The 25786-nt window shown below is 47.1% G+C and overlaps 1 protein-coding gene across 1 annotated transcript in view; it reads left to right on the top strand.

Annotated features, from left to right (window-relative positions):
• The window catches only part of CDC6 (cell division cycle 6), a 49061-nt gene that overhangs the window by 894 nt on the left and 22381 nt on the right, over positions 1 to 25786 (top strand). Inside the window, exons 2-9 of the mRNA XM_060256279.1 lie at positions 2922 to 3122; positions 5216 to 5473; positions 8656 to 8855; positions 12727 to 12902; positions 13263 to 13369; positions 15366 to 15505; positions 17999 to 18099; positions 25714 to 25778. Of these exons, the coding sequence (XP_060112262.1) occupies positions 2927 to 3122; positions 5216 to 5473; positions 8656 to 8855; positions 12727 to 12902; positions 13263 to 13369; positions 15366 to 15505; positions 17999 to 18099; positions 25714 to 25778 (1243 nt within the window). The 5' untranslated portion in view covers positions 2922 to 2926. The remainder of the gene's footprint in view (positions 1 to 2921; positions 3123 to 5215; positions 5474 to 8655; positions 8856 to 12726; positions 12903 to 13262; positions 13370 to 15365; positions 15506 to 17998; positions 18100 to 25713; positions 25779 to 25786) is intronic.

The raw sequence follows: 25786 nt of genomic DNA, 5'->3' as shown, positions 1-25786 counted from the left end.
TGAGAGCCAGTTTGGTATAGTGGTTAAGTGCATGGACTCTTATCTGGGAGAACTGGGTTTGATTCCCCACTCCTCCACTTGCAGCTGCTAAAATGGCCTTGGGTCAGCCATAGCTTTTGCAGGAGTTGTCCTTGAAAGGGCAGCTTCTGGGGGAGCTCTCTCAGTGCTACCCACCTCACAGGGTGTCTGTTGTGGGGGAGGAAGATAAAGGAGATTGCGAGCCGCTCTGAGATTCGGAGTAGAGGGTGGGATATAAATCCAATATCATCTTTCCTTCTAACACTTTCTGTTGCATGACAGTGGTATCCAGCGTTTGCTCTTGGAGCTCAGGCCAGCGAATGAAGTCATTCATTCTGCAACAGCTGTAGCTCAGTCCTCTATTTGTCAGTTTGGCCTTCTCTTGCTCCAGAGAAGCAAAGGGCAACGTGTGTAATCTATTGTATTGAGAAAGAAAATAGTGACTAAGATGCTTCAGCCGGTTGCAAAAAGGCAGTTATTACACTAACAGATGGGTAGACTTAATTATTGGCTTGCATGCTATCCGTAGTGTAAGCTTGTCTTACTGTTCCCATAGACATGTATGCATGCTGAGAGTCTTTGAGTCTTACGATAATGCTTAAACCTGGCAATGTTTGGTATGTGCGGAAAGGAATCTTTATAGAAGTGTTGGGAGCAAAGAGGATGAATACTAAAGAATTTGTGCTCGGATGAATCAGTAGTTCATCTATAGCAGGGGTGTCCAACATGCGGCCTGGGGGCTGAACCAGGCCCTTGGAGGGCTCCTATCAGGCCCCTGAGCAACTGGCTCTTATCTGCTTCCTTCTTCCTCTTCTTGCTTCCTTCTGCATCGCAGCTTGCTTTGCAAGGCTTGCTCAATCTCACAGAAACTACAGAGCAAAACCTCAATTTTCTCCATTGGCTGAGGCTCCTCCCAGTCCTGGTCCCCTGGGAAGGAAGGGAAAGAGCCAGAGCTTCCCTTGCTTAGTTCCCTGGATCCCATGGGAGAAATACAAAGACGACACCTTTAAGACCAACCAAGTGCTAATGTTTTAAGCATGTTTTATGGTTTGTTTGTTGGTTTAAACTTTAGTCGTGTTTGTCTGTGTCCTTTAAAACGTTTATATCTCGGCTACCTAATCTTAAATAGGTACGCACATGGCCAGGCCCGACATGGTCTCATTTATGTCAGATCCGGCCATATTAACAAATGAGTTCGACACCCCGATTATGGGGACAAGGTTTATTTGGGAGTTGATAGCTAGAATGAACTAGTAACTAGTTGGCCACTATGTGGGACAGGAATCTGAACTAGATGGGCCACTGTATGATCCAGCAGGGCTCTTTTTGTGTTGTTATAACACACTAAATAGAGCATCATACCTGTCTGAATCTCTTGCCCTTGACTCAACAGTACAATCTCAAGAATTGCTTGCTGGGTGAGGAGGGGGAAAGCATTCCACATGAACACTAGTTCTCACTTCCAGTTTAAAGACTAACAACATTTCTGGCAGGGAATGCGCTTTCATGAGTCTCAGTGACTCGCAAAAGCTCCTCCCCTGCCACAAATGTTATAATAATAATAATACTTTTTATTTGTATCCCGCCCTCCCCGCCAGGGCAGGCTCAGGGCGGCTCACAGCATACGAATATAAAATACAATAAAACTATACATGGTAATTACAGTTACAATTATAAAATCATCATTAAATCATTAACAACTTACATTAAAATTAACATTTTAATGCAAGACCTTCCTCTTTAGTGAAGCCTTCACCGACTAAAAACTGAGAGACTGCTTAAATGATTTTGTTATCTGTCAGAATAGCACCTAGATGTTAATTTTATTGTTTTACTGTTTTTAGAATTTTAATTAATTGTTACCTACTGTTAAAGTATTGTATTACTTTAGGAGCAGGCCTTCTCAGTGATGGCCCCTCGTTGGTGGAACCACCTTCCAGAGATGGTGCGAGCCCTGCGGGACCTGAACCAATTCCGCAGGGCTTGCAAAACATTTCTTTTCCAGCTTGCTTTCAAGATAGAACCCGATTAATCTGACATCTAGCCATCTTGTGGATATTATGATTACAGTATTTAGCACCCATTTTATACATTTTATCTATTTTAAAAATCTATTATGCAACTGATATATTTAAATTGTTTACATTGTTTTATGAATCATGGGATCCCCATGTCTGTTAGCCGCCCTGAGCCCGCTTCGGCGGGGGAGGGCGGGATATAAAAATAAAGTTGTTGTTGTTGTTGTTATTATTATTATTATTATCTGTTATATTGACTGATGCTGTTAGCCGCCCTGAGCCTGCCTCGGCGGGGAGGGCAGGATATAAATAAAAGGTGGTATTATTATTATTATTATTATTATTATTATTATTATTATTATTATTATTATTATTATTGTGGTGCTATAACTATTATCAGTCTTTAAGGTGCTGCTGGACTCTTGCTCTTTTCTACTGCTACAGACAGACTAACAGGTACACCCATCTTGATGTCACTCTCAGTTTGATCCAGGTGGGCAGCCATGTTGGACTGAAGCAGTAGAATAAAGCAAGAGTCAAGTGGCACCTTTAAGACCAACCAAGTTTTATTCAGAATGTAAACTTTCATGTGCGGTCTGCTAAAAAAAAACATTTCCATGACTCTGCATATTAACTCACTGCCCACTTTCTCTATATTTAGGACTGCTGGCCATTCCATACTGATGAAGTGTGCTTAAAGCACGTGAAAGCTTACATTCTGAATTAAACTTGGTTGGTCTTAAAGGCGCACTTGACTCTTGCTTCACTCTCAGTTTGTTATTGACATAGAAACGTGGTGTGGGTGAGAGGCAGAGCAGTTATAGAGATGAGCAGCGATCCTGTCGACTTGTCCGCTAATCTTCTGCCTGCTTGTTTGGATAACAGATTCCATGATGCGGACTACCAGGTCCCAGTCTCGGGGCCAAAGCCAGAACACCATCGACTTTCCAAAGCGTAAATCCATCAGAACGCCACATAAACCGCAAGAGAATGAGAGAACTTCAAAGCTGGACCCGATGGTGCCGGCTGCTTCACCACGTTCCTCTGGGAAACAGGTCTTGCCTCTCAGCCCTCGCAAACGCCTAGGTGAGGTGTTCTCTTCCACCTGGAGTGACGTAGCACAGTATTAAACCAGTAATGGTGCTTTGCTAAACAATGGTGGGGAGGGAGAATTTTCATCAGGCTCTGGAAGCAAGAGAAATGCCTTCTGTGATAGAATCATAGAGTTAAATGCCTTCTGTGATAGAATCATAGAGTTGGAGGGGACTAGACAGGCCATCTAGTCTGATCCCTTAGTGCAGGATCAGCCTAGTCTAGGTAGAGAGCCAAAACCTAATGTCGTCATGATATTATAGGAGTGAGAGGCAGAAGCTGTCAGAAAGTGGAGTTAGGAAGAGAAAGGAAGATTTGAGAGCGAGGAAGGAGTGAAGTGAAAGAGTGACACCTCAGTCAGGTTGTTATTATTCATTGAAGAACTAAGCTATAAACACCTTGAAACCAATACACTTATTCTACAAATAAAGCTCTATTTTGTTTATGTTATCCTGGAGTCCTATGATATTAAATTATAAGAGTCGTCCTCAGGGTCACATAGTTCAATGAGAAAGCCTTGGAGCTTGGGCACAACTTCAGTTTAGAACGTTAAATAAAGTGTTTGGAATTAAATTCCTGGTGGCAGCATTACACATAAATTAAGAGGAAAGTTGTGACACTATTCCAGGGGTGTGCCGAAGTTGCTTAACGTAAGAGCCACAGAATAAACATCAGCTGTTTGAGAGCTGCAAGACATGAATGTCAGATGTTTGAAAGCTGCAAGGAAGGAGGATGGGGAGGGGAAGAGACGGAAAGAAAGCAACTTTAAATGCATTCCTCAAGCTACCAGCTGGTTTGGAGAAGTGATTTCTCCAAACAAATGCGGTTGAAGAACTATACCGCAGAATAACTGTATTTATTGAACTGGTTTTTAATGTTATTAAGTTTATTGTTGATGTTTTATATTGTTAAACTTAAAGGTTTTATTATTATTATTGTATGTTTTTATAAAATGTTGTTAGCCGCCCTGAGCCTGCTGAGGTGGGGAGGGCGGGATAGAAATAAAATTTATTATTATTATTATTATTTAATGAGAGAAATGCCTTCTTCAAGCCTGACAACACGGTGGTGGAGGGGCTTCAAGAGCCACACAATATGTGTGAGAGCCACATCTAGCTCCCGAGCCACATTTTGGCCACCTCTGCTCTAGTTCGATTGCACTCTTTAATAGCTATCTCATGCTGTTTGGTTGCTTTGCTTCAAACCATGTAATCTGCCTCGAATCTCTGTGGGAAAGCGGGGTTGTAAAAATGAATAAAATATATGGATTCTGTGTAACCGGGAAAGCAGCCAGTTTTCTGAGGGTTCCTGAGTTCTTAGAGATGTGAAGGCCCGGAAAAATTCGGAAAAAAACGGGTCCCCCCCCCCCCCCCCCCCGTTTTTTTCTGAAGCCTTTTTTTGTTCTTTTCCAAAAAATTAAAGAAATGAAAAAAATGATTATGGAATGTTTTATTTTAACATGATGAATAAAATATTTTAAAACAAGGTGTTCAAATGCTTTCCAAATCATTTCTAAAAAATATGTATAGTATCAGATTATTTTAATTTCTGTGCACTGAAGACAAGCAAGTCCTAGGTCATGCCCATCCATTGAAACTTAGTCCTACACTCCCTTCTATACACTTTCCCCCTCTTCAATTCTTTTTATGAGAATGAGGGGTTTTTATTTTTATTTTATACTGTGGAGAGGAAATATAAATAATTGTTACTTCTGGATTTTTAAAAATTGTTTTAAGAAGGTTTTTTTTTGTCTGTTCCACATAAACTAGTAAACAGTTCAGGATGGTGTTGCTCCATTTGTTGCAATTGCAAATAAATATTATTAAAGTAAATTCTGTTTGTAATAATTGTTTGGATATACTCTGTTTTTAATATGCTAGTTGTGATCATTTCATGCCAAGTAAAATTGTCCATAGTCATATTTCATGTTCCTAAAGTAACAGAATGACTTTCAATCCGGAAAAGAAAAAGGAAGTGCTAATGTAGAATTTTTTCAGTTTTTCCGAAAATTTTACATCTCTATGAATCCTATTAACCGCATTTCCTCCCGTTGCAGTCGTCTTCTAAAGTTTTTTTGCTTTCCACAGGAGACGACAACCTCTGCAATGTGGCCCAGGTGTTGTCTTGCTCGCCGACGAAGCAGAGCAAGAAAGAGAACAGCTTGTCACCCGCCTCTCCCAAGGGACGACGTTTGCTCTTCAGTAAACAATCAGCTGTCAAGTCTCCTACGAAGAGTGACGCTTTAGCCCCCTCTCCCCTCCGGAGATGCCAGGAGACCCCCAAGGCTTCTCTGCAAGGGCACCCTAGGAGAGAGTCGGTGTGTGCTCGTCTTTTCAAGCAAGAAGGTACACTGAAATGATTGCCCATGGCTAATGGCCAGGCTCTCTGCCTTCCAGTGTTCCCGCTAAGCTTAGTTCATGTGAGCTAGCTCACAGTTTCTTAGCCTCAGGCTCACACATTTTTGTTTTAGCTCAGCCTGCTCAGGAAAAATGCCCCCTGAGCAAACAATTTATGCAGTAGCTCACAACTTAAATGACAGTAGCTCACAAAGTGGAATTTTGGCTCACAAGACTCCACAGTTTAGAGCAAACATCTGGCCTGGGGGCCAAATGAGGCCCCCAGGGGCTCCTATCAGGCCCTCGAGCAACTGGCTGTCATGATGATGACGGTGATGATATTGGATTTATATGCCACCCTCCACTCCAAATCTCAGAGTGGCTCACAATCTCCTTTGTCTTCCTCCCCCACAACAGACACCCTGTGAGGTGGGTGGGGCTGGAGAGGCTCTCACAGCAGCTGCCCTTTCAAGGACAACCTCTGCCAGAGCTATGGCTGACCCAAGGGCATGCTAGCAGGTGCAAGTGGAGGAGTGGGGTTTCAAACCTGGTTCTCCCAGATAAGAGAGCTCTGGCTGACCCAAGTCCATTCCAGCAGCTGCAAGTGGAGGAGTGGGGAATCAAACCTGGTTTTCCCAGATAAGAGAGCTCTGGCTGACCCAAGGCCATTCCAGCAGCTGCAAGTGGAGTGGGAAATCAAACCTGGTTCTCCCAGATAAGAGAGCTGTGGCTGACCCAAGGCCATTCCAGCAGCTGCAAGTGGAGGAGTGGGGAATCAAACCTGGTTTTCCCAGATAAGAGAGCTCTGGCTGACCCAAGGCCATTCCAGCAGCTGCAAGTGGAGGAGTGGGGAATCAAACCCAGGTCTCCCAGATAAGAGTCCACACACTTAACCACTACAGGGGAAGAAGGTCTATGAGAGCTATGGCTGAGCCAAGGCCAAGCTAGCATGTGCAAGTGGAGGAGTGGGGAATCAAACCCGGTTCTCCCAGATAAGAGTCCGCACACTTAACCACTACACCAAACTGGCTCTGCTTCCTTCTCTCTCTCTTTTGCTTCCTTCTGCAAAACAGCTTGCTTGCAAGGCTTGCTCAATCACACAAGAGCTACAGAGCAAAAACTCTTTTCTCCATTGGCTGAGGCTCCTTCCTTGGGGAAGGAAGAGCTTGCTTTGCCAGGTTATCACAATCGCAGAGCTACTGAGCCAAGCCTCTCTTCCTTCTATTGGCTGAGGCTCCTCCCCCTCCTGGTCTCTTGGGGGAGGCAGGAAAGAGCCAGAGCTTCCTTTTCTCAGTTCCCAGGATCCCATGGGAGAAATACAAAGAAAGCACCTTTAAGACCAATGAGTGCTAATGTTTTAAGTTTTTTAAACAAAATCTTTAATTGTGTTTTTCTGTGTCCTTTATAACGTTTGTATCTCTAAATCTAATCTTAAATAGGTACACATACGGCCCAGCCCAACAGGGTCTCATTTATGTCAGATCCAGCCGTCATAATAAATGAGTTTGATACCCCTGGTTTAGAGGGAAAACTTGGACTGCCTTCCAAGTTGCCTTTGGCTTTAAACTGCTTCTTTGCTCGGTTAATTGCAAAGATGCTTCCAACAAGATACTTTAGCTGTTGTTTTTTTAAAAAAACTTTTGGATCTCTCTGAGAATATGTTCCGTGTTCCAGAGTTCTTAGGGAGGGTGGGTCCAAGAGAAGTTGCTTTCAGTTGTTGTTTTCATCTTGGATCAAATAGCAGTCAAAACATTACAATCAAATGATGTGAATGAATTCTTAGGATTCTTTTTAAAAAGTCTGGAGGGATGCCGTGCACTTTGTGCCTCATTTCCCCTTTCTTGCACGTATTGAATGGATTCATAGATCATTCATTAAATGGCTAGTGGCAATATAGCATTGGAAAAAGTGCAGAAAAGGGCAACTAGAATGATTACAGGTTTGGAACACTTTCCCTATGAAGAAAGGTTAAAACGCTTGGGGCTCTTTAGCTTGGAGAAACGTCGACTGCGGGGTGACATGATAGAGGTTTACAAGATTATGCATGGGAGAAGGTAAAGAAAGAAGTACTTTTCTCCCTTTCTCACAATACAAGAACTCGTGGGCATTCAATGAAATTGCTGAGCAGTCAGGTTAGAACGGATAAAAGGAAGTACTTCTTCACCCTAAGGGTGATTAACATGTGGAATTCACTGCCACAGGAGGTGATGGCGGCTACAGGCATAGCCAGCTTCAAGAGGGGGTTAGATAAAAATATGGAGCAGAGGTCCATCAGTGGCTATTAGCTACAGTGTGTGTGTGTGTGTGTATATATATATAAATTATTGGCCACTGTGTGATACAGAGTGTTGGACTGGATGGGCCGTTGGCCTGATCCAACATGGCTTCTCTTATGTTCTTACCAAGTCATACTGTCAACTTCATTAAAAAAAAAAAACCACCAAAGAGATTCTCACGGCTTTATTGGGCCATGGTTTGTCTAGCTAAGCGATCTGTTTTCAGAAGCAGCATGGCTGACCCATAGAAGTTACATACTAGTGGGCAGGGCTGTTCTTTTCTTTTGAGCAGGAATGCACAGGAACACAGTTCCGGCTGGCTTGGCGCCAGGGGGTGTGGCCTAATATGCAAATGAGTTCCTGCTGGGCTTTTTCTACAAAAAAAAGGCCCTGCTGATGGGTACTCAAGTTGACATTCTGAAATAAGAAAGCCTTTTCTCAATTGAATAGAGTTTGGCAAACCTTTCTTCCAAGAGTTGCTCAATTGATGTAATTTCGTGGAGTACAAAGATTTCAGTGGCATGTTATTTCAACTATATCCATTAATGTGCTGTATTGTTGTTATGTAGTCTTAATTAAGTTGAATTTAAAAGGGGGGAGGAAGTTACATACCAATGGGTGAAATAAACACAGTTGTTGGATTCTTTTGAAATTGTTTTGTTCAGTTTTATTTTACCTAATCGGGTGGTTTGTAAAATTACTGATTTTGTTGTATTTAGGTTGTGTTTGCCTTGACCGCTTCGAGAGGCAGCATGTCAATTTAAATTGGACTGTTTGTTTTTTTAAAGCAAGGCTAGTAAAGTAAGTTAACTCCATGTGGTGGAAGGCAGTTCGACAACTTGTGTGTTGGTGTTTGTTTGGTGTGTGTCTTTGCGCACATGAAAGACATGTTGCTTAATGTGTTTGTTTCTGAAGGCACCTGTTACCAGCAAGCGAAGAGCCTGCTGCACACGGCTGTCCCAGACCAGCTGCCCGCGAGGGAGAAGGAGACGCGCTTCCTGCATCAGTTCCTCAAGGAGCATGTCTGCGGAGAGAAGCCCGGAAGTCTTTATATCTCTGGAGCTCCAGGCACAGGGAAGACCGCCTGCCTTGGCAGGGCCCTGCTGGATTTGAGGGTAACTCTGAGGGCTGAGCTTGGGTGGGTGTGGACCTTTTATATACCATATTTTTCGGACCATAAGACGCACTTCCCACCCACCCCCCAAAAGTGTGGGGGGGAGTGCGTGCGTCTTATGGTCCGAATACTAAAAGATGAGGGGGGAGGGGCCTGCAGCCCCCGGGAGACAAGTGGCGAGATCGCTCCCTCCGCCCCCATCGCCAACCCAGCACTTCGCAGGGAACGATCTCGCCGCTTGTCTCCCAGCCAGGCGTGCTTCCCCCGCGCCTGCATGCCTGGCTGGGAGACAAGCGGCGAGATCGCTCCCTGCGAAGTGCTGGGTTTGCGATGGGGGCGGAGGGAGCGATCTTGCCGCTTGTCTCCCAGCCAGGCATGCAGGCATGGGGGAAGCACGCCTGGCTGGGAGACAAGCGGCGAGATCGCTTCCTCTGCCCCCACCGCAAACCCAGCACTTTGCAGGGAGCGATCTCACCGCTTGTCTCCCAGCCAGGCATGCTTCCCCCGCGCCTGTGTGCCTGGCTGGGAGACAAGCGGCGAGATCGCTCCCTGCAAAGTGCTGGGTTTGCGGTGGGGGCAGAGGGAGTTGCCGCTTGTCTCCCAGCCAGGCACCTGCGTCTTGTGGTCCGGTGCGTCCTATGAACCGAAAAATACGGTATATATTCAGGCCTCATTTTGGACATGAGCTCACAGGAGCGGAGCTCCAGAACCTCAAAATTTTATTGTACTTTTTTAGCCGCCCCCCCCCCCCACTTGCTTCTGGGCTCCATTGTTCAAACCCCCCTGTGAGAATTTTGCTGAACTGTAAAATTGGACAGACTTTCTAATATTTCCCCCCACAAAAAATGAGACTATAACTAAAACAGATAAAGCAGACTGATGAACGTCTTCATCACGCCACTATGATCACATAGGAGAAAGTCATTTTAAAAGTCTGACTGGAGTACGGTTTTATTATGACAATTAAAATCCAAGAAGCACTTTAAGGTAGATGCTGAGCTGATATAATTTAGTACACCTTCCAGTGATGTTAGGGGTTTGTGGCATATGCAAATAGGTTATGCTAATGAGCTCCAGCGCCTCTTTTTCTATGAAATGACCTCTGTGAACACACAAAGACACAAACACACACATAAAACCGGAGAATTATATAAGGGAAATACAGGAATAGAAAAATAGGATTGTATAATATAATTATATGTATCAAAGATAATTCTGTTTAACAAAGTATAAAATACAGAAAATATTTCTCCCCAATATTGCTTTCATTACATTAATATATTTAGGATTCTTACTATAAAATGATACTTCTCTTGGGATACATTTATATTTAACATTTTACTTTTCAAAATTCATAATGAATCTTTAGGGTTTGTAGAATCTTTCGGGCTCAAGTGCCGTGTTCTACTGGAGAAAGTTTTCCTTCCAGACGTTTTGTTCTCAGCTGCGGAGAACATCCTCAGTGGCGTTGCAGCTAGAGCAGGCGCTCTGACCTTCTTGGCTGCTGTGCATTGAGTTTGGCCTCACTCAATGCACAACAGCCAAGAAGGTCAGAGCGCCTGCTCTGGCTGCAACGCCACTGAAGATGTTCTCCACAGCTGAGAACGAAACGTCTGGAAGGAAAACTTTCTCCAGTAGAACACGGCACTTGAGCCCGAAAGATTCTACAAACCCTAATGATGATGCCAGCCGTGAAAACCTGAAATCTTTCACAATGAATCTGTTTTGCAGCTTCGTTATTCATTTCATTGTTGCGGCATACTCAGTATTGCAGGTTTTTTTCCTCTTCTGCATATCTGCCATCATTTTAAACAAATCAGTGATATGGCAAAAATACAGCTATGACATTTGGTGTGACGTAGTGGTTAGTGTCAGACTGCCCTGACCTGGATAGCCCAGATTAGCCAGTCTCCTCAGATCTTGGATGCTAAGTAGGGTCAGTCTTGACTAGTATTTGAAAGGGCAATCTCCAAGGAATACCAGGGTTGTGACGCAGAGGCAGGCGATGGCAAACCACCTCTGAAACGTCTCTTGCCTTAAAAAGAAGTCTCCTTGCCACCTAGTGGTGAATAACGTTAAAAGAGCTATAACTTCTGTCTACCGGACAATCTTAGACTCTCCTGGCTGTTCTACACACAAATCCATATGATAATTAATTACTTGTGCAAGGCTGTTGACATTAGGATGTTTTGGAAGACATTAATTCGTAGGGTCAACTTGAATCAGAAGCTAATTGATGACAGTTAACACCTACATGCAGCAGGATGAGAATCTGTGGGTTTCCTGATTGAGGGGCAGCGGCCGCAACGGCAGCGTTTTACCGCCGATCAGCTGATTGGGGGGGGCTGTAAAGAGGCCGGGAAGTGGTGCTTCACTGCCCCTTCCTGGCAGAGCAGAAAGAAAGGCGGGGAGGAAGAGATGGCAGCGGAAGGGGGAAACTAGCCATTTGCCTTGGGTACGGGGAGGGGGGAGGGCCCAATTTGACACCGCCTCCCTCCTGGCGCCGTAGGCAATTACCTAGTTTGCCTATTGGGCAAGCCGGCCCTACCCCCTACTCCCTAGTAACAAATCCTTCTGCTCAAAAAAACCAGGTTGCTAAGTTCTGTAACGCTTATCTTTGTATTAGAAATGCATATATCTCTGGATTGCATTGATACTTTTATACTAACCCTCTTCCGGTTAGCTTCTGCCGACTAGATAAATGTAGCTTATCAGATTTTAGTGAAATATACTGGATAGTTCTAATGTTAAGATTTTAAGGTTTTTAGGTTTTTTAAATGTTTTGACTTTTAAATGTATTAACTTTGTACCTTGTTTATTGTTTTGTCGTTGTTGTGAGCCGCCCTGAGCCACTTTGTGGGAAGGGCGGGATATAAATTATAGAATAAATAAATAAATAAATAAATTCATTTTTATTCTATTCTAACCGTGGATAGTTTTACCACCTAATGTTCAAATTTGTTTCAGTTATTAGAAGAAGACATTGGATTTATATCCTGCCCTCCTCTCCGAATCCCAGAGTCTCAGAGCGGCTCACAATCTCCTTTATCTTCCTCCCCCACAACAGACACCTTGTGAGGTGGGTGGGGCTGAGAGGGCTCTAGCAGCAGCTGCCCTTTCAAGGACAACCTCTGCCAGAGCTATGACTGACCCAAGGCCATTCCAGCAGGTGCAAGTGGAGGAGTGGGGAATCAAACCCGGTTCTCCCAGATAAGAGTCCGCACACTTAACCACTACAGGGGAAGAAGGTCTATGAGAGCTATGGCTGACCCAAGGCCATTCCAGCAGCTGCAAGTGGAGGAGTGGGGAATCAAACCCGGTTCTCCCAGATAAGAGTCCGCACGCTTAACCACTACAGGGGAAGAAGGTCTATGAGTGCTATGGCTGACCCAAGGCCATTCCAGCAGCTGCAAGTGGAGGAGTGGGGAATCAAACCCTGTTCTCCCAGATAAGAGTCTGCACACTTTACCACTACAGGGGAAGAAGGTCTATGAGTGCTATGGCTGACCCAAGGCCATTCCAGCAGCTGCAAGTGGAGGAGTGGGGAATCAAACCCTGTTCTCCCAGATAAGAGTCTGCACACTTTACCACTACAGGGGAAGAAGGTCTATGAGTGCTATGGCTGACCCAAGGCCATTCCAGCAGCTGCAAGTGGAGGAGTGGGGAATCAAACCCGGTTCTCCCAGATAAGAGTCCGCACACTTAACCACTACACCAAACTGTCTATTAGGCTTTTATGGTAGACCTAGTGCCGTAGAAGTAAACTGAACTGAACCTTCTGCTCTGAGCTGGACTTGGCCTGTCTGTTTGCTGAAATCACGTTTCCCTGCAGAAGCCTCACTCTTGTCCCCCCCTTTTCGTCTCTGCCGTAGAAGGAGCTGGCAGGCAGCAAGATCATTGTCCTGAATTGCATGGCCTTGCGGAGCTCCCAGGCTGTTTTCCCAGCTATTGCCGAGCACCTGGGCCAGGCAGGAGCGGACAAAGCAGCCCGGAGCAACATCATCAGGAAGCTGGAGAAGCGGTTGACGGCAAAGAGCGGCCCCATGGTGTGAGTAGAAGCCCCAGGGGAGGGGGAGGAGTTTTGAAGGGGCCAGATTTAAGCAAGGGGTGGCTGAGAGCATCCCAGTCTGATGTAAAAAATCTACATGGGTTATCTTTATCCTTAGCTGGGCTGGTACTCACATGCAATGTTCCCTCTAAGCTGCAGAGTCTTGTTTGCAAAAATTTGATTTTGTGTGCTACTGGCATTAAAGTTGTGAGCTACTGCGTAAATTATTGTGCTCTGAGGTCCTCCTTCCTGAGCTAAGACAAAAATGTGTGACCTGGAGGCTAAAAACCTGTGAGCTAGCTCACACCTAACTCAGCTTAGAGGGAACACTACTCACATGTTACGATCTTCCCTTTGCAGTTTGATTGTGCTGGATGAGATGGATCAGCTGGACAGCAAGGGGCAGGATGTGCTCTACACTGTCTTCGAGTGGCCCTCCCTCCCCGATTCCCGACTCGTTCTCATTGGTGCGTATTGGAGGCTTTGAAGCCAAATCTGACCGTTGCTCAAAAACCAAGGCAAGAAGGGAATGGCACAATCACGTCTCTTGAGATCTACCCTGTCTCTATTGAGATCTACTCATTTCGGGGGGGGGGGTGTTCCCCTTTCTTTTGGGATAGTAAGGCCTCTTCCCTCATAAAGAACATAAAGCCATGTTGGATCAAGCCAATGGCCCATCCAGTCCAACACTCTGTGTCACATAAGAACATAAGAGAAGCCATGTTGGATCAGGCCATGGCCCATCCAGTCCAACACTCTGTGTCACATAAGAACATAAGAGAAGCCATGTTGGATCAGGCCATGGCCCATCCAGTCCAACACTCTGTGTCACATAAGAACATAAGAGAAGCCATGTTGGATCAGGCCATGGCCCATCCAGTCCAACACTCTGTGTCACATAAGAACATAAGAGAAGCCATGTTGGATCAGGCCATGGCCCATCCAGTCCAACACTCTGTGTCACATAAGAACATAAGAGAAGCCATGTTGGATCAGGCCATGGCCCATCCAGTCCAACACTCTGTGTCACATAAGAACATAAGAGAAGCCATGTTGGATCAGGCCATGGCCCATCCAGTCCAACACTCTGTGTCACAAAAGAACATAAGAGAAGCCATGTTGGATCAAGCCAATGACCCATCCAGTCCAACACTCTGTGTCACAAAAGAACATAAGAGAAGCCATGTTGGATCAGGCCATGGCCTATCCAGTCCAACACTCTGTGTCACATAAGAACATAAGAGAAGCCATGTTGGATCAGGCCATGGCCCATCCAGTCCAACACTCTGTGTCACAGAAGAACATAAGAGAAGCCATGTTGGATCAGGCCAATGGCCCATCCAGTCCAACACTCTGTGTCACATAAGAACATAAGAGAAGCCATGTTGGATCAGGCCAATGGCCCATCCAGTCCAACACTCTGTGTCACTTAAGAACATAAGAGAAGCCATGTTGGATCAGGCCAATAGCCCATCCAGTCCAACACTCTGTCACACAGTGGCCAAAACCCAGGTGCCATCAGGAGGTCCACTGGCAGAGCCAGAACTCCAGAAGCCCCCCCCCCAACTGTTGCCCCCCGAGCACCAAGAATCACTGCCCCAGACATAAGAACATAAAAGAAGCAACACTGGATCAGGTAAGTGGCCCATCCAATCCAACACTCTCTGTCATAGTGGGCAGAACCCAGGTGCCATCAGGAGGTCCACCTCTGGGACCAGAACTCCATAAGCCCTCCCACTGTTGCCCCCCAACAAAAAAAAAAGCATCACTGCCCCTGACAGAGTGTGCCATCTATACCTTGTGGCTAATAGCCATTCATGAACCTCTGCTCTATATGTTTCTCCAATCCCCTCTTGAAGCTGTGTTTGTAGCCACCTCCACTTCCTGCAGCACTGAATTCCATGTGCATTTAAAACCTTGAAGCTCTTCCTTAGTTATCAAAGATTTCAGATTTTCACAGCTGGCATCATCATTAGGGTTTGTAGAATCTTTCGGGCTCAAGCGCCGTGTTCTACTGGAGAAAGTTTTTCTTCCAGACGTTTCGTTCTCAGCTGTGGAGAACATCCTCAGTGGCGTTGCAGCCGGAGCAGGCGTTCTGACCTTCTTGGCTGCTGTGCATTGAGTGAGGCCAGGGCTGCTGGAGAGCTGCTATTTCTAGGCTGGAAGGGGTGTGGTGAGAGGGCAATTGGTTTGTGAATGTACCCATTGTTTGGTGGGGCTTCCTGGAAGGATGGGCCATTGGTACTCTGCCCCAAAAGCAAGGCACTAGGAGTATCAGTAAGTGGCATGCAGCGAAATGGCCACTGATTCAGGCCACGAATACACAAAAACACACTTGGTTTTTTCCAGGTGAATTCTCATAGGGCATGCTCCCGTCTTACCGGAGAGATCTTGCCAGTTCTGCAGCGAGCTGTCTGAAAGAGGACGGTTGGAAACCAAAGTGTGTCTCTTCTCTCTCAACAGGGATAGCCAATGCTCTGGATCTTACCGATCGCATCCTGCCACGCTTGCAGGCTCGCCCCAAGTGCCGGCCCCAGCTGCTCAACTTTCCTCCCTACAGCAAAGACCAGCTTGCTTCCATCCTTGAGGAACGCCTGAAGCCAGTAAGTTGTGGGCTGCGGAAATGCATCTCCGATGATAGAGGGGGAGGCACATCTGTCCTGTACCCAGCCTTACTCTAAGTGAGTTTCAGACAGAACAGTCGTATCTGCACAGTAGCTCTGTTCTTAATGGAAGGTGGTGTTATCCATAGGGTATAACCCAGGCCTGTGTCCCTGGGAGTGCCCATGAGAGCCTGGCATCGGTGCCTCCCCTCCTCCCTTTCTGTGAAGCGCCCGCCTGGCTTGCCTGGGGAGGGGAAGCACGTCTCAGCTTGTGCTCAGCTTTCTACAACACCTCAAGGAGCTCTCCCAGTTCCTTCAGCATCGCTTGCCAGACATCTTGGATCTTCTGGGGGTGGGCTTTGATTCCAGAGCAATGCACAGTGCTTCAGAAGGAATGTGACTCCCAAACACATATCCTGACGGTTGTTGGTAGATTTTCTGGGCTGTGTGGCCGTGGTCTTGGCATTGTGAGACCTGACGTTTCGCCAGCAACTGTGACTGGCATCCTTAGAGTTGTAACCCAGAAAACTCATATAACCCAGAAAACTCAGAGGTATAACCCAGAAAGCTGGGATTCTAAGAGAACTCCAGTTTTCAGAGTTATATCTCTGAGGATGCCAGTCACAGTTGCTGGCAAAACATCGGATCTCACAATGCCAAGACCACGGCTACACAGCCCGGAAAATCTACAACAACCAGTGGACTCTGGTTGAAAGCCTTCGACAACGCAAACCCTGACCTTTCTTTATTATTTCCGAACTGCCCCAGGGGCTGCTCCTTCCCCCACCTTTTTTTTACCTGTCAGCGCTTACCTGGCCATGTCTCTTCTCCTCTGTAGTTCCCTAACAACAACTCTGTGATCTAATCACCTCCACTGTACTAAACTGCCCCCTTTGGGGGGGGCCCAACAAAAATTTTCTGGGCACAGGGCTAATGTAACCCATCGTTCACCTTGTACCAGGAAGTCCTTCAAAATCACTTGACAACTAAGAACTAGCCGTCTGTCTTCCTTGTTGCAAGAGAGAATGACAGTGACGGTTTCCTAAGGGGAAGAAGAAGATATTGGATTTATATCCCGCCCTATACTCTGAATCTCAGAGCGGCTTACAATCTCCTTTACCTCCTCCCCCCCCCCAACGGACACCCTGTGAGGTAGGTGGGGCTGAGAGCGCTCTTACAGCAGCTGCCCTTTCAAGGACAACTCCTACAAGAGCTATGACTGACCCAAGGCCATTCCAACAGCTGCAAGTGGAGGAGTGGGGAATCAAACCTGGTTCTCCCAGATAAGAGTCTGCACATTTAACCGCTACACCAAACTGGCTCTCAAGGAGGGCTTAGGGCACCCAATGTCAGCCGGTTTGGTGTAGTGGTTAAGTGTGCAAACTCTTATCTGGGAGAACCGGGTTTGATTCCCCACTCCTCCACTTGCACCTGCTAGCATGGCCTTGGGTCAGCCATAGCCCTGGCAGAGGTTGTCCTTGAAAGGGCAGCTGCTGTGAGAGCCCTCTCCAGCCCCACCCACCTCACAGGGTGTCTGTTGTGGGGGAGGAAGGGAAAGGAGATTGTGAGCTGCTCTGAGACTCTTCGGAGTGGAGGGCGGGATATAAATCCAATATCTTCTTCTTCAGAAGCAAACTATTCTCTGCTGAAAGTTTTGTGAGTTCAAGAAGAGGTAGGATGAGAAACCATGGTAAAATTTCAGGAAGGGTAGCATAGAAATGTGAAGTAATAAATAAATAAAAGCACGTATGCTCCTTTCAGGAGAAATGTAAAGGACAACTTCAGTTAATCCAGGAGACGCCAACCTTTTTTGAGCCTGTGGGTACATCTTTAGAATTTTGAAATGGGACAGTGGGCACAACCACCAATGGCCGTGTGGGTGGTGGAATCAGCCCCCCACACAGAGGAAGCCAAGGTGCAGGGAACAAGCGGCATAAATTTTAAAAATGCAGTGGGAAAGAAGAGTCAAAGAGAATAAAACTAACACTCTAGCGGCAGCTTTTGCTGAAACGTTACTTTGTTCTGCGCACCCAGTCAGATCTCAGATGGGCAAACAAAAGCCTTACTGGGCAGGAACCCACTTGGGGTCACGACACCCCTGGGCACCACATGTTCAGGACCCTTGATTTGATCAGTAGCTGTTAATCTGGCATTGCAAGGAGACTGAAAAGTCCTGTGTTGGCCAGGAGGTATCGTATGTCCAGACAATTTCATATCGCTGGCCTTGCCACTTTTCAGTCTGATTGCTTGCTCAACTTGAAAGTTCACCTTTAACTCCAGTCACTGCCTCTTCCGCTCTTTTGCAAGCAGCCAGGCTACATCCTGATGATAACAGATGTAGGTGTAGGATTCTAGCGAGGTTATCCTTTGGAGAGGGTGGGAGTTTTGTGGACTGCAGCCAGACCCTTTGTTGTAGTTGCTCTTCAGAGGTGGCCAAAAGAGGCTCCTAGATTACTCTCTTAACCACCCTGCCTTCTGGTTCTTGTCCCTTAGGTGTCCGGGGAGCAGGTGCTGGACTGCGCCGCCATCCAGTTCTGCGCTCGGAAAGTCTCAGCCGTCTCTGGGGACGCTCGCAAAGCTCTGGACATCTGCAGGTGACGAATATATCGCAGTTTTTAAAATCTAAGCTAGTAATTACAGCGCGTGGGATGTGATTTAAAGCTTCATTATTGCATTTGGGTCCCCTGCCTGGTGGGAGGGGGAGCCCACATGTCTTTGTGGGGGGGGGGGCGCTGCTGCTGCTGCCTCTTCCTGACTGCGTTAATGTCTGGAAACGTTCACAGCCCATTACCTAGGAAGGGTGAGCGGAATCGTTCCCTCCCCGCTGCGATTATAGATTGGTTAATTACATTTGGATTGCAAAAGGCCCCGACTAATGGTTCTCAAGCAGGCTTCTTTATGGGGCTGGGAGGTGTTTTCTCTCCCCTTGCAAGTTAGTTTGTAGTAGTTGGTTTCAGCCTTGCTTGACCTCACTGGTTCGTTTGCAAACTGGCTAATCTTTACCTGCGCTTGCGGGATAGGACAGGGTATAAATCGAAATTACCGTATTTTTCGGACCATAAGACGCACTTCCCCCCCCCCAAAAAAAGTGGGGGGGGGAGTGTGTGCGTCTTATGGTCCGAAGGTACGTACCTTCGGGGAGCGATCCGCTGCCTCTTCCTCCGATCCGGCGCTTCCCCCGCGCCTGCTTGCCCGGCTCCATCTTCTTCAGGCAAGCGTGGGATCGCTCCACGTGGCCCCAGCGCTTCGCAAGCGCCGGCTGCGGAGGGGGCAGCGTGCTTCCTACTTCCCTGTGTGCCTGCCTTCAGGTGTGATGTTTAAAGCAAGCGCTGGGATCGCTCCCTCCCCCCTCAGATCCCAGCGCTTGCTTTAAACATCACAGCTGAACGCAGGCACATAGGGAAGTAGGAAGCACCCGCCCCCTCCGCAAATGCAGCGCTTTGCGAGCGCCGGCTGTGGACAGGGCAGTGTGCTTCCTACTTCCCTGTGTGCCTGCCTTCAGCTGTGATGTTTAAAGCAAGCGCTGGGATCGCTCCCTCCCCCCTCCGATCCCAGCGCTTGCTTTAAACATCACAGCTGAAGGCAGGCACACAGGGAAGTAGGAAGCACGCTGCCCCCTCCGCAGCCGGCGCTTGTGAAGCGCTGGGGCCACGTGGAGCGATCCCACGCTTGCCTGAAGAAGATGGAGCCAGGCAAGCAGGCGCGGGGGAAGCGCCGGATCGGAGGAAGAGGCAGCGGATCGCCCCCCCAGGAGGAAGGTGCATCCTATCCTCCGGAGCGCCTTATGGTGCGAAAAATACGGTAATTAAATTAAAAGCGTTTTTGGGGTTTCCTCTCGTAAGGGAACCAAGCCCCGTGGGGCAGAGTGGTAAGCTGCAGTGCCGCAGTCCAAGCTCTGCTAAGACCTGAGTTTAACCCCGGCAGAAGCTGGGTCCAGGTAGCCAGCTTGAGGTTGACTCAGCCTTCCATCCTTCCGAGGTCAGTAAAATGAGTACTCCGCTTGCTGGGGGGTGAAGTGTAGATGACTGGGGAAGGCAATGGCAAACCACCCCGTAAAAAGCCTGCCAAGAAAACATGATGTGACATCACTCCATGAGTCAGAAACGACTCGGTGCTTTCACAGGGGGACTACCTTTACCTTTTATCTCTTATGGGAACTGTGGAAGTGGAGTTTGCCCCCTGACGATAGAAAGAACGCTGCTAGAGGTGGCCAAACTTGCTTAATGTCAGAGCCACACAGAATAAATGTCAGATGTTCGAGAGCCTCAAGACATGAACGCAAGGGAGAAAGCGACTAAGAGGAAGAAAGGGAGATGGGGAAAGAGAGAGGGGTAGAAAGAAAGCAACTTTAAATGCATTCTTCAAAGCCCCCCAACCATTATTGGCTTGGAGAAGACGTTTAAAGAGAAAAATGCCTTCTCGAGGCTGGCCAGCGGGGTGGGGTGGGGTGAGGAGCTTCAAGAGCCACACAATATGCGTGAAGAGCTACAGTTTGACCATCACTGTGCTATGGTTTTCTAGCAATGCCAAGACAGTTTTTACCTGGTGCTGCCCAAAAAAAGACCTACAGAGCAAACAGGTACAGGTGCCATGAGTAAGTCTGCATTTTTGAAGAAGAAGATGATATTGGATTTATATCCCGCCCTCCACTCCGAAGAGTCTCAGAGCGGCTCACAATCTCCTTTCCCTTCCTCCCCCACAACAGACACCCTGTGAGGTAGATGAAGATATTGGATTTATATCCCGCCCTCCACTCCGAAGAGTCTCAGAGCGGCTCACAATCTCCTTTCCCTTCCTCCCCCACAACAGACACCCTGTGAGGTGGGTGGGGCTGGAGAGGACTCTCACAGCAGCTGCCCTTTCAAGGACAACCTCTGCCAGAGCTATGGCTGACCCAAGGCCATGCCAGCAGGTGCAAGTGGAGGAGTGGGGAATCAAACCCGGTTCTCCCAGATAAGAGTCCGCACACTTAACCACTACACCAAACTGGCTCTCCAGTTTGTGTGAGGTTACCTGAAAGAAAGCCGCCCCCCCCTTTGACTCCACGAGGCTTACTTCCAAATAGACACCCAGTGGATTATGCTGGAGAAAAGTAGAATGCCCAATATTGGCCTGACTCTGTGAATTCGTCTGCAGTGGAAGAACATCAAATGAAACTGGTGGGCAGTAGGTTGAAAACAAACAGAAGGAAATACTACTTGACACAGAGAGTGATTAAAATGTGGAGTTCGCTGCCAGAGGATGTGGTGATGGCCACAGGAATAAAGGGGATTAGGTAGATTCACGGAGGAGAAGTCTCTCAGTGGCTACTAGCCATAATGGCTGAGAGGAAACTCCACATTCAGAGGCACTAAGCTACTGAATCCCACACCAGGGGGAAGGCCTCAGCCTCTATGCCATGTTGTTGGCCTTCTAGAGGAACTGGTTGGCTAATGTGTGACACGGGATGGTGGGCCAGATGGTCTGATCCAGCAGAGCTCTTCTTGTATTCTTGTCAGGGGAAGGCCTCCGTTCTATGTCCTGTTGCTGGCCCTCCAGAGGAATTAGAAGGCCGCAGTGTGAAACAGGATGCAGGAGTAGATGGACCATTGGTCTGATCCAGCAGGGCTCTTCATGTGCTCTTGTCAGGGGAAGGCTTTGGCCTCCTTGCTCTGTTTGAGTTGGTTGTTCAGAGGAACTGGTGGGCCACTGTGTGGGATGCTGGACTAGATGGACTACTGGTCCCATCCAGCAGGGCTTTCCTTATTGGAGGAAGGCCTTGGCCCCTGTGCCCTGTTGTTGGTCTTCTAGAGGAACCGGTTGGCCCCTGTGTGAAACAGGAGGCTGGACTAGATGAACCACTGGTCTGATCCAGCAGAGCTCTCCTTGTGTTCTTATCAGGGGAAGACCTCAGTCTCTGTGCCCTGTTGTTGGGCCTTCAGAAGAACTGGTTTGCCATTGTGTGAGAAAGGATGCTGGACTAGATGGACCACTAGTCTGATCCTTCCAGCAGGGCTCTTCTTATGTTCTTATCAGGGGAAGGCCTCAGCCTCTGTGCCCTGTTCTTGGCTCTTCAGAAGAACTGGTTGGCCGCTGTGTGAGAAAGGATGCTGGGCTAGATGGACCACTGGTCTGATCCTTCCAGCAGGGATCTCCTTACGTTTTTTATGTTAAGCTCCAAATAAGATGTCCCTGGGTTTGCTGATGATAGAATTCCCCTTCTAGAAAAGTCTGTCAGAATCTGTCCTTGTATTTTGTGAGGAGGAAAGTAAAAACATTCTTATCGAGTTGGAAGTTTATAATTAAGTTTCTTAGTCATCTCTGTTTATAGCTTCTCATAAGAACTTTTGTCTCTTCTAGCTGAATTTGTTGTGTTTTCAGTGCCATTTATGGCTTTAGCCACCAGCTGTAAAAATCAAACGGTTTGCACATACCGGTGGGGGAATCACTCAGAGGGAAATGCTTACTAAAATAAGATCAAAACTCACCCCATAGCAATCCTTGATCATTGTTAAAAGCATTAGGAAAAATACAGTTTGTTAACAGATACAAAATGAATCCAGAAAGTGAAACCTCAGGAGCTGAATTAAAAGTACTCTGCTTTGACTGGATTATTCATCTCCAAAAAGTTACTTAATTCTACCAAGAATGTAACCTAAGACTACCATTTTCCTTTCCATTCAACCCAGACATAATACTAATACTTGTAAACCAAGGGTGGCAGACTTGCTTAAAGTAAGAGCCACATAGAATAAATGCCAGATGTTTGAGAGCCGCAAGACGTGAATGTCAGATGCTTGAGAGATGCAAGGAAGGAAGGCAAATAGATCGGGAGGGAGAGGTGGAAAGAAAGCAACTTTAACTTTAAATGCATTCTGCAAGCTGCCGACTGGTTTGGCTTGGAGGAGATATTTTAAATAGAGAAATGCCTTCTCCAAACCAGACAACAGGGTGTTGGGGGCTTTAAGAGCCGCACAATATGTGTGAAAGAGCCACATGTGGCTCCTGAGCCGCGGTTTGGCCACCCCTGCTATAAACAGACAGGTAGATATTGCACCACCCAAACCTTATTAGAGATGTCCACAAAACCGTAAGGATCTGGTTTCATTTGAGCTTTGTTTCCCTGCCAGTAAGATTATTCTAGAAGTCAACTTGTTTTGACACCGAGCAGCAAGGTAGTTACGGAGTATATCAGTATTTCCAATAGAAACATTTCCTGCCTGTCTCTGTGTGGCATCGTTCAAGAGGCAGCAACACAACTCTTGTCACATATTGATTTCAGAGATGTAAGAGGAATCCCCAGCAGGGGGAGTATCTTGAAGAGCCAGCTGTGAAGATGTGAGCACTAAGAAGCTATTGAAAAAACAAAATCTGTAAGTCACTGTAAAAAGGCTCGGTACTGGTTCTACCCTTGAGCAAAATAAGCAAGTCTCTATAAGGCAGGTCCCAGCTTCAAAACTGCTAATAGTTCACAGCATATAGGTTCCTCACTGCTGAGGCATTTCAGGCTTTTCTATGACTATTAATTGAAGTCGTCTGTCTTCCCAGTACAAGTTGAACAACATCTTAAGCAGAATTGGGGAAAGAATCACTTCCCTGAGTTAAGGTCTTCCAGACATAAGCATGATTGTTGGCCTTCGTTAAAACCACCGCGATGACAAAGCAAGTGCTTTCAGACAAATAAGCAAGATCTGCATTCAACTGGTTGAAAATCTGTTTAAGGAGCACAGAAAACATGGAGCAGGAGCCTCCGAAACCACTGGGCAGAGGAACACAGCTGTTCCCCCGCTCTAGGTTTTTAACTGGTTTTTAATCTGCTTTAACTACTTAGCCATCTTTGAGTTTCCAAATGGGAAGAAAAGTGGGTGGAAATTAAATAGGTCAGAGTCTGAAGTTGAAAAAAAAAAGGAGTAATTTTATAAGTGTCTTTATAAAAAAAGACACAAACACACACACACACACACACACATCCGTCTCTTCTGGAACACTGCCCCAAGTATGAGATAGGGAGTGCGCATCCACTAACACTAGTGGATGTGCACTCCCTATCTCATATTTGGGCAGTGTTCCAGAAGAGACGTGTGTGTGTGTGTGTGTGTGTCTTTTTTATTTTTGCTCATGTGGTCCTGTACCAAAACAGCAGAATAGAATAGGGGTGGCCAAACCATGGCTCAGGAACCACATGTGGCTCTTTCACATATATTGTGTGGCTCTCGAAGCCCCCCCCCCACTCTATTGGCCAGCTTGGAGAAGGCATTTATCTCTTTAAATTACTTATGCATTTAAAGTTGCTTTCTTTCTACCTCTACCCTCCCCATCTATATCCTTCCTTCCTGTTCTCAAACACTTGACGTTCACATCTCGTGGTTCTCAGGCATCAGACATTTATTCACCTTACATTAAACAAATTTGGCCACACTCCCGGAATAGAATCCCAAGGTATCTTTAAAACCGCCTCGTCCCGTTTCGAAAACCAAGCGGGGCTCTTTGCTTCCAAGGAGTCTGGCTGTTTGTGTAATTTTGCAGCTGCCGTTTTGAAAAAAGGTGTTTGCTTTAATCGCTTAAAATTTTGTCGCTGTTGAGCAACTGTCAGCTTAAATGAGAGATTTAGCCTTGCCCCCTGACCACATGCAGGGTGCCCAAATTAGGCAGCGCTTGGCTCAGGGGCTTTGGGTCGACAGGCTGCCTCGAGCGCCGCTTCCGCGACAACAAATAGAGCATTAGTCTCATTAAGAGACGAGATAGTAATGAGCTTCCGTTAATGGGCCTTGCATGTCACCCCGGGTCTTCCTCCTTGAGAAGTGCACAGCAGGCTGACACGCTTTCTCCTCCCCTTGGGTCTTTCCCAGCACTGCTTTAGAGCATTTAGGTCTTGATGAACCACTGGGCAGAAGAGGGGAAACAAGCGCACACCCTAATAATAACATCCAAAGAGCTCTGCTGGATCAGATCAAGGGTCCATCTAGTCCAGCATCCTGTCTCACACAGGGGCCATCCAGTTCTTCTGAAGGGCCAACAACAGGGCAGAGAGGCCGAGGCCTTCCCCTGATAAGAACGTCAGAACAGCCCTGCTGGATCAGATCAGGGGTCCATCTAGTCGAACATCCAGTCTCACACAGGGGCCAACCAGTTCCTCTGGAGAGCCAACAACAGGGCAGAGAGGCTGAGGCCTTCTCCTGATAAGAACGTCAGAACAGCCCTGCTGGATCAGATCAGGGGTCCATCTAGTCGAACATCCAGTCTCACACAGGGGCCAACCAGTTCCTCTGGAGAGCCAACAACAGGGCAGAGAGGCTGAGGCCTTCTCCTGATAAGAACGTCAGAACAGCCCTGCTGGATCAGATCAGGGGTCCATCTAGTCGAACATCCAGTCTCACACAGGAGCCATCCAGTTCTTCTGAAGGGCCAACAACAGGGCATGGAGGCTGAGGCCTTCCCCTGATGTTGGCTCTTGACTCTGGGGTTCAGAGGCTTAGTGCATAAGAAGAGCCCTGCTGGATCAGTCCAGTGGTCCATCTAGTCCAGCATCCTGTCTCACACAGTGGCCAACTAGTTCGTCTGAAGGGCCAACAACAGGGCAGAGAGGCTGAGGCCTTCCCCTGCTAAGAACATAAGAAGAGCCCTGCTGGAAGGATCAGACCAGTGGTCCATCTGGTACAGCATCCTTTCTCACACAGGGGCCATCCAGTTCCATGGAGGCTGGGCCTTCCCCTGATGTTGGCTCCTGACTCTGGGATTCGGAGGCTTAGTGCATAAGAAGAGCCCTGTTGGATCAGGGCCAGTTTGGTGTAGTGGTTAAGTGTGCAAACTCTTATCTAGGAGAACCAGGTGTGATTCCCCACTCCTCCACTCGCAGCTGCTGGAAATGGCCTTGGGTCAGCCATAGTTCTCAGGAAAATTGTCCTTGAAAGGTCAGCTGCTGCAAGAGCTCTCTCAGTTCCACCATCTAACAGGGTGTCTATTGTGGAGGGGGGGGGAGTTAAAGGAGATTGTGACTGCTCTGAGATTCAGGGTATAGGGTGGAATATAAGTCCAATATCATCTTCTTCTTATGCTTCAGTTCTGTTTTTAGATTTCTGATTCTGCAACCCTAATCCTTGTTGTCTTCTTCATCAAATACCCCATCCTGTCAGTTGCATTAACTCGCTCAGCGTAATCTGCCTTGAGTCCAAGTGAGAAACGGGGACGATAAATGTACATAAATCAATCAATCTTCATTTCACCCATAGGAGGGCCATTGAGATTGTGGAGTCTGATGTGAAGAGCCAAACCGTCCTCAAACCGCTGTCTGACTGTAAGTAG

This window comes from Heteronotia binoei, chromosome 15, assembly GCF_032191835.1.
Source record: "Heteronotia binoei isolate CCM8104 ecotype False Entrance Well chromosome 15, APGP_CSIRO_Hbin_v1, whole genome shotgun sequence".
NCBI classification, from domain to species: domain Eukaryota; kingdom Metazoa; phylum Chordata; class Lepidosauria; order Squamata; family Gekkonidae; genus Heteronotia; species Heteronotia binoei.
This window is presented reverse-complemented; position numbering and strand designations above follow the sequence as displayed.